Source organism: Fukomys damarensis, unplaced genomic scaffold (assembly GCF_012274545.1).
Source record: "Fukomys damarensis isolate Sample0158 unplaced genomic scaffold, DMR_v1.0_HiC HiC_scaffold_38, whole genome shotgun sequence".
Classification (NCBI taxonomy): Eukaryota; Metazoa; Chordata; class Mammalia; order Rodentia; family Bathyergidae; genus Fukomys; species Fukomys damarensis.
The window spans coordinates 6,765,440-6,774,361 of record NW_022900950.1 but is presented as its reverse complement, the minus strand read 5'-3'; the positions used below and the strand labels follow the sequence as shown (position 1 = coordinate 6,774,361).

The 8,922-nt window shown below is 47.0% G+C and overlaps 2 protein-coding genes across 2 annotated transcripts in view; one reads left to right on the top strand and one right to left on the bottom strand.

Annotated features, from left to right (window-relative positions):
- The window catches only part of LOC104863288 (protocadherin-10), a 53,388-nt gene extending 50,820 nt beyond the window's left edge, over positions 1-2,568 (bottom strand). The window contains 1 exon segment of the mRNA XM_010625673.3: positions 5-2,568. Within this exon segment, the coding sequence (XP_010623975.1) occupies positions 5-1,825 (1,821 nt within the window). The 5' untranslated portion in view covers positions 1,826-2,568.
- LOC104863298 lies at positions 2,300-5,622 on the top strand. The gene is made up of 5 exons (XM_010625681.2): positions 2,300-2,383; positions 2,486-2,940; positions 3,471-3,989; positions 4,578-4,652; positions 4,953-5,622. Exons 1-3 carry the CDS (start codon positions 2,300-2,302, stop codon positions 3,895-3,897), a joined length of 966 nt encoding a protein of 321 aa, XP_010623983.1. The 3' UTR covers positions 3,898-3,989; positions 4,578-4,652; positions 4,953-5,622.
- The last annotated feature ends 3,300 nt before the right edge of the window (positions 5,623-8,922 follow it).

The following is an 8,922-nucleotide window of genomic DNA, read 5'->3' as shown; positions in this document are numbered from 1 at the left end:
CCACGCGAGTGAGCAGGTAACCTGGCTCCGCCGAGCGGGGCAGCACCTCGCGGGCTGGAGTCCCGTTGCGCCCGGGTAAGGGCGCCACGATGGCAGGGGCGTTGTCGTTCTGATCCACTATGAGGATGTTGACGGTGGCATTCCCCGCCAGCGCCTGGGGGCTGCCGGCGTCCCGGGCTTCCACCTGAAAGCTGAAGTCCTTAAGCTGCTCGTAGTCGAAGGATCGCAGGGCGTACAGGTAGCCATTCTCAGAGTTGATGGACACGTAGGTGAAAACGCTCATGCCCTGGATCTGGCACTCGAGGATAGAGTATTCTATCTTGGCGTTGGCCCCCTCGTCGCGATCTGTGGCGCTCACCGCGTAGATGTAGGCGCCCGGCACGTTGTTTTCGGTCACATACACGTCGTAGACCGGCTGGCTGAAGCGCGGCGCGTTGTCGTTCACATCTGACACTTGCACCTGGATCGACTTAGTGGTGGAGAGCGCCGGCTCGCCCCGGTCCCGGGCCACCACGGTCAGCGTGTAGGAGTCCCCGGCCTCTCGGTCCAGGGGGGCCTCCGTCACAATGGTGTAGTAATTCTTAAAGGAAGACTTGAGGCGGAAGGGCACGTCCCCCAGCAGCTCGCACTGCACCTGCCCGTTCTCCTCCGAGTCGCGGTCCGTCACGCTGAACAGAGCCACCACGGTGCCGGGCGCCGCGCCCTCGCTCACCGCCTCCTTCACGGTGCTGAAGCTGATCTCCGGCGCGTTGTCGTTGGCATCCAGCACTCGCACCAGCACCTTGCAGTGCGCAGGCACGGCGTTGGGGCCCAGGTCCTTGGCTTGCACATACACCTGGTACACCGGGCTCTCTTCATAGTCCAGCTCACCGCTCACCTCCAGCCTGCCGGTGCGCGGCGAGAGTCCAAAGAGCTCCCGAGCCCGGGGCGAAATGTGGCTGCTGAAGGAGTACACGACCTCTCCGTTCTGGCCCTCGTCAGGGTCCGTGGCGTTGAGCTGGATCACTAACGTGCCCGGGGGCGAGTTCTCCGGTAGGGACACAGTGTAGACGGGCTGGTCGAAAGCCGGCACGTTGTCATTGGAGTCCAGCACTCGGATAGTGAGTAGGGCCGTGCCGGTGCGCTGCTGCTGGGGGGGCAGGCCCACTCCCCCGCCTCCTCCCCCTCCATGTCTCATTTTTATTCTGAAGTATTCATATTTTTTGTCTTTTTAGAGAAAAATGTTGATCTATTTTCATTGAAAGTTATTATTTATAAGTAAACAAATACTCTACTCCTACATTTTGTTATCGTTTTTCTGGTTGCCATGAATATATACCAGGGAGAAGTAGCTGTTGGGGGTGATCTCGTAGTCGCGCAAGGAGTTGGTGCCCACGTCTGGGTCGAAGGCGCTCTCCAAAGGGAAGCGGGTACCCGGCGTGGCGCTCTCAGAGATTTCCACCGTCAGGTCCGGCTCTGGGAAAGAAGGGGGGTTGTCATTTATGTCCAGCACCTCAATCTCCACCCGGAACAGTTCCAGGGGATTCTCCAGGAAGACCTCTAGGTGCAGGACGCAGGAGGGGCTCTGCTTGCAGATTTGCTCGCGGTCGATCTTCTCGTTCACGTACAGCACCCCGGTTTCCAGGTTGAGGTCCAAGTAAGGGGTCCGCGAGTTGGGCACCGTTTGAAATCTGCGAGCCGAAAGTTTTGTAATGTCCAAGCCCAGATCTTCAGCGATATTTCCCACGAAAGTGCCATGGTCCTGCTCCTCCTGCACCGTGTAGTGAAGCTGGGAAAAGACTCCTTCCACCATCCAGAGCAAGGCAAAGAATAATAGCACAATCATCTCCAAAAGGAAGGGAAGCAGCTTTCCTTAGCCAGTCAGCCACCCAATCGCGTCCCCCACTACCACGAAAAAATTCTAAAAAATAAAAACACTAAAAACAAAACAAACAAACAAAAAAGTGTGCGGCGTGGGGGGTTCTTGTAGCTTTCTGTCTTTAAATATCTTATTCCTTTTGCTTTATTTTAGAGCTTCCTCCAATCCAGCCTCATTTTTCAATCTTAGCTCAGGAAGGGTGACAGATGCCCCCTCTCCTCATCTGTAATCTTCCCACTGACCAATTAATAAAATAATGATAACACAATAGTCAGCGTCCTTTATTCCGACAGTCTTGGCGCAACGCGGCTCTGGCAAATCCCAAGGAGGAAATTTCGATATTTCAAGACTGTCCTCGGTTTGTCTTCTTGCTGATGGGAGGCGAATGAGGAGGAGAAAAAGAAGGAGGAAGATGAAGAGAAAGAGGAGAAGGAAGAGGAGATGCAGCCGGCACCGCTGAACATGCCTCTTAATGTCAACGGCTGGCAAACGCGAGAGGGCTTAAAAACAGCGAGAGAATATCGTGCCGGAAAAAGAAGAAACGGCTCTGCAGCGTAAAACTTTCATTCTCTTCATTTCTCCGGTTGAATGTTCTTGACATTTTCCCCCCTTTCGCTCAATTTGTAGTTTTTGGCTTTCACACTCTCGTCTCTCTCTATCCTCTCCACCGGTAACTGCCTCTCAGTGAAAGTAACGGGCAATCTCGCTCCTGCTCTTTCCTTCCCAAGCCTCTTTCCCTCTAACCTGTCTGTTTTCCTTTCAGTCCTTCCTTCCTCCTGTTTCAGCCCCTCAGCCTGTGATCTCGGCTGGCAGTTTCTGAGCTCCGAGCGCTCGGCTCCTCTGTTTTTGCGCAGCGCCCTCATTCTGCCAACCAATCGTCGAGGAGCACCACCCACTGACCGAGTGTTCATTTGCCAATCTGGCAGTCAACCATACACGTCACGCTGCAACCGGGAGGGGCGGGACAAAACCCGCGCCCGGGCTGCCCGGGTGAGTGTGAGTGTGAGAGCGAGAACAGCCCGGCAGGTCCCGAGGCGCTGGCTGGGGACTCTACGTGGAAAGTTCCCAGTCCCCAGCCACAGGTAATGGGGAGGGAATTGAGAGGTTCCCCTGTTTGCATCAGCAATTGTGAAACCATAATAGCAACAGCTGCGGTATCCTCTCCAAGGAGCGGGATTTCCAATGATGCTAACATTCTTTTTCCTTTAAGGTATTTTCCCTGCTACTGATCATGGAAAGAAATCACCGAGAAGAGGAAAAAGTTGCACACGGGCTACTAATCGGCGGGGGTTACCTAATTAAGGGACTCTAAGCGAGATTGGCAGGAGGACATTTAAAAAGTAGATAGGATGTGACATGCGCCAGTCTAAGCGCGAGCATATAGGGTTCCGAGTGGAGAAGAGCAGAGCGGTGCGGCCGGGGAGAGTCCTAGAAAGCGGAGGGATTCAAGCCGGGGACAAGTACTGGAGGCGCCAGTAGACGTGCAGATGCGTTAGAAGTGCCTTTCCCTCCCTGAAAGCACAGTCACACAATTCTTACCGAGCAGACGAACAGATCTGGGGACCTGGCTTCCAGCTGTGAGTTCACTGATCAAAGTTTCATTTTCATTTAGGCTTTTGCCAGGAGCCTGGCTCTCCCGCCCGGGTTCTCAGCAGCACTGGGCCTTGCAAGTGGCTCCCGATATCCCTGCGCCGGGTCTGGCCCAGAGCCACGCAGCGGCCGGGAGCGCGCGCTATTTTCTGCTTTTTTTCCTGACATGTGGAGATTCCTCCCCTCCCCTCCGCGTCCCTCCCCGTGACAGTCTAGGGCTCACGCTTGCCCAGCCGAGGGTCCGCTGGCCTGGCGCGGACCGAGGGGCAGCTGAGAACGCGAGCGCGGGGCTGAGCCGGGTGCACCCCTGCGGGTATCTGCCAACACGTTGCACATTTGCCGTGCCCGCGTCCCCCCTCCTGGCCTCCGGCCACGGATCGGCGTGCACCCCGGCGGAGCCTCCCGAGTCCCGCAGGACGCGCTTGGCCAGCTCCGTGCCCACTGGCTAGGCGCAGCCAGTTCCTGTGAAGTTAAAGCCCAGCGCGAACTCTTCAAGGCCGAGTGTGGATCGCATGCCATTTCTCCAAAGCGAGATCCATAAGTACGTATATTTATAGTAAGGCATGCGCTTGTTGTTTATTCACTGAAACAGCACGGGTTCAGTTTCGTTCTTACGCTGGAGGACAGGAAGGTTCCCTAGCGGCTTTCTGGTAATCAGTGATCCGAGAGTAACACCACCACAACCTGCGAGGAAGGCACAGCCGCCTCCGACCCAGAGGTACGCGCCCTGCCCTTCAGTCAGGGAAATCCGCAGCTCCAGTGTCCACCGGTGTGGTCGTAGACCGAAGCGTGCTCCTGCGAGTCCCGCGAGTTCGTGTCCGCCGCCCGCCCGCCCACCCCCGAAACTTGGCTCTTTCCGGGAGAAGGGTCCTGCCTTCGAACTGGCAGGAGGAAAGGATGCCAGCAAAAATGGCTAATCCTCTTCCAGCCGCAGTAAACGGACGACTGGCCAAAGCCAAGCGAAAACCGCCGCAGTTAACATGATTTTAGCTTCACGTCTGAGGCTGAGACGGAGCGGCAGTGTATAAAACGACCTGTGGATCAATGAAAAGGAGATCGTAGCGTCTCCGAATATTAACACGGTATTGCATCTCTGTTTCCCACCCCTTCCCCTTCTGTGTTCATTCAGATCTGCTGGGTGGCAATGAAATGTTTCGAGGTCTTCAAGCTGACTCATCAGAATCACGGAGCCTTGTGAATGACGGTAATTTTCCGATATGTTTGTCTGTGCGTGTGGAAGTGTGTGTGCGCGTGTTTACGTGTGAGAGACATGCGGCTGAATGACAATGCAGATCCAGAATTATTTTGGGAAGGAGGGTTTCTCCATTGGAACCGTAGAGTGTTAGCCGATTTCGGGAGTTTGCTGAAAGCTAGGGAGCTATCAGAAGGGGTGATGACAACGAGGAGAGATGGCCAGATTGTCCTGTAAATAATCTCTGCATCCACTGTAACACTTGAACTGCTTTTTTTTTTTTTTTTTTTTTTTTTTTTTTTTGGATAGCAGATGTTTGGTAACGCTCCCCTCAAACGTGGGGCACAGGCGTCTCCTAGCGGCGAAAGCAGCATAGAGCAAGTCGGATAATTTTGCTTTGGAGCGGTCCTCGGGCGGAGTTCGCCTGTTGGGGGCTCTACTGGATTTCTTGGGTCACCAAAGCCTGTGTCTGCGACAGCGACTCCAGATCTGGGCTTCCAAAGGTCTCCTTTCTCTGATTTTTAGTCTCTCTGGAGGGGGCGGCGGCGGCGGCGGCAGCCAGACGGGTAACGGTGGGGTCTTCACAGAATAGCGCCCAGCCCGGCCTCCCCTGGTACCCTCTGAGAGGCATTCCACCCAAGGACCATTGCAAAAGCGTTTTGTTTGGAGCCAAGATTTAGATACTGACATTAACAGCCACGAATGCCTCCCTTACACATGAACTGTTAACATAAACCTAGCCTGTCACCCACAAACCAAAGCACTTTGAAGTAGCCTTTTAAAAATACTTTTAAAACACAGCAGGTTTACATTCTCTCTGACTGTGGCGCTCAGTATATCCTCCCCACTTGCTTTTTTGTTTGTTTTTGTATTTTTTTTAATACTATCTTCCTCCACCCTTTGACCCCAGATTTTTAAGAGTTCTTAATGGTATGCACACCGACCTTGGCAGTTAGGTAGATGAAATAGACATCTGAATGAACAGAATATCACATACACCCTGCATTCATTTTCGGACTCTGCATTCATTACTGGAGTGGGAAGGGAGAAATAAACAGAGTACACATATCACTCCCCCCCCCACCCTGACCCTAGAAACGCCAAAGTCAACAAGCTGCCTCTCAGAAAAAAAAGGATAAAAGGAGTCTGCATCTTGTGGAGAAAGATTATAAAAACCAATTTTCATATATCTTGGTTTATATGTGAGAGTGATAATGTACATTCATCTATTTTATTGGGTTCTAAGTACAGCAGAAGTAAGGAGGCATTAAGATTCTCCCAGAACATTTTACAAACTTTGAGACTAGGTTATGGGGTTGTTCTCTTCTCTGCCCTTCGCTGAAAAGGGCGGAACAGAAACAAGTGTGTTAACCAGCGTGTGAGTAAATGAGTGTTTGCAGTGATTTAACATGACTCAAAAGCAATTTGTTTCTAAATCCTCCTGTTATTGCAGTGTGCCCAGAGCTTTGAGAGCAGAAGCCCCCCCCTTTCTTTTAAAGAATTGGAAGACAAAATTTGAATTTATCATTAAGAGGTACTTCAAACTCCAGACTGAACCAAAACTGAGCTAGATAGGGCGCTTCTCATTTCCAGCAAGGACAGTTCAAAGTTCAAATGCAAAAGGCTAGGACTGAGTTGGGTCTCTTATGCGTGACCATGAAATAGGTTTACTTGCAGTGATGTAACCCAGTTTAACCGGAGAAAGGGGGAATCTTTGCCTCCCAGGCCATACAGCCAGTGTGTTAGCTTTTGTTCATCTGCAGTAAGAGTGAATAATAACGAGAGTTTCTGGGAAAGATGTATAACATACATTCTTGTAAGTATTCAGGAAACTCTAGTGATTGTCTTATAATGTTTTGAATCCCATGGAGAACAAACCATTCCTTCTTGGAACTGAGGAAACTAGATATTCTATTAAGTACTATTATCTTGATATTCAAAGCAGAAATTATTCAAAGCAGAAATGTGCTTCTCCATTTTGTTTAACCTAGCTAATATTGGTGTGGCTTCACATTTCAGTGTCTTCCCAGTTTGCAAACAGGGCCAGCATTTTGTTAAACTCTAAACAGTGAATTAAAAGCACTGAATGAGCTGAAACAGCCCTCTAATGCAAAATGACAAATTGCACTTAAGCAATACATGAACAAGAAAATGATTTATGGATTTTTACAATGGCCTGCACAAATGAAAGCAGCATGAATTATACATCCTAATGCTCACAATATCATTTTCTAATAATACTGTTTCAGTTCAGATACCGTATTCCTTTGTATAACAGAAATTGACCCATAAAAAGTCCAGAAGTATTTTGAAAGCAGGCAATGGCTTTGATATGGATTCTGTGTGTGTGTGTGTGTGTGTGTGTGTGTGTGTGATACAGATGTGTGTTTATGTCTGTATTATAGATATGCATACATATGTATACATTTTCCCTGGGTAATGGGGTGGGGTGAGTAATTAATATTGAGCACATACTCTTGCCACATCTTTTACATATCATATTTTTGCAATAAGTTGTCTTTTGCAAACTTATGTCATCCAACACTATCATTCAGAATGCAAATAGATAAATTTGACTTACAGTGACAACCTTTATTGCTTCATGACCTCCTTTTCTGAAAATCACAATGCATTACCTGTCTTATCTTTTTTGTTCCATTGCTTTGGACATTGGAAATGTTTTTGTCTTAAAAATGCCTCTTTAAAACTTCATTTTTGTTTTTATCCCTTTCAGAACATTGTTTTATCCCTTATTGTATTTAAGATACACTTTGCTTAATAAAAAGGTTGTGTACCTTTTTTTCTTCCTCTTTCTTTTCATTGTTTCTTCCTTTATCTTTTTTACTTTTAGTGGACAAAATATATATCATATTAGATATCTTGAATTACAGAGAACAAAATCAATCAGATAAAAATTATGTGATGCCTTTGTCTTAAGTTGGGAAAGATACAAAAAATTTAGTTATGTTTAAGTTAGGAAGAGCACTTCAAACATTTTTATGTAACTGTTTGTAGCTGGTACAGTGGGTGTTTTTTCAGAGATGTGTCCAATCCTAAGAGAAGGTAGTGCCTTTGCTGTGTTGCACATTCAATCACAGGAAGCTGATAATCACCCCGAGGCCTCTAGAGTCACATTATTAGGCTTAATCTTAATTATCCAGTTTTATAAAAAAAATGAAAGAGAGAAAAAGTGAATCCCAGTTTCAGCTTTTGACAGCATTAATAACCACTCTTACTGAAAGATTACTGAAATCAATTATGTGATTAGGATTGTAAATAAGAACTACAAGACATCATATTTAAAAAGCCAGCTGCTTTGCTAACAGGGAGATGTGTAGGTTTTACTGATGGAGCCCAGAGGCAGAAAATGAAGCTTGAAACATTGAGATCGATATAGAACAATTTGAAAAATTAATTGCAAGTCCTGATTAACTTTATATGAGTAAGAAGAAGATGTCCAGAAAGAACTGTTTCTTTTTTTCTTCCTCAGCGGTTTCAGTCTTATTTGACAGCAATCCAAAGCCAGCATAGTACTAGTGTTTTTCTGGTAAGTGTAAATTGTTTTCTTAAGGGAAACTCCTTGGTTTTCTAAATACAGAATGAGATTATCCAAATTGTAATTGAGGTTACAAGCCATAAAGCTGCATTCTAAAGAGTTTTAAAATATTATCAGAGACAAACACTGTGGAAAAACTGTCAAACATAACTTGAGAATTCCATTAGTAACTGGAATTAAATTAGAATTACAATAGAAAACCACAATAAACAAATAGGTCTTTTAGTTTAAAAAACCACTCCCATTTGCATTGCTCAGATATATAATTCTTTGTATAAAGAACTTGATTTTCATGATACTTTATATAAATGAGCTTGTAATACCATAAAATGCTTTATTTTACTACATTTTTAAGTGAATTTAACTGGTAGTTTTAAAGTATTATGTCAATAATATTTTTATACTACTTCCCCATCCCTATAAATGTTATTATTTCAACATTATAGATAAGGTCACAAATGATTTTTTGAGTGGAAGTAACTCATCGCTCTCATACAGAATCCAAATCCAAGTCTTTTGATATTTCTGTTCAGATCAGATTCATTTTATTACACCTCGGTGTTTCTTCGGTCTATCCGAATGGACAGTGGGTTAATTTAGACGTGGTTCATCTACATTTTGGAGTGATAGGAGTATTAATTTTGTTATCATTAAAAGTGGCTAGTACATCATTGAGTTGTGTCATGGAGGAACTCATAAACATGTTTCACTTTGGAAACCCCCCCC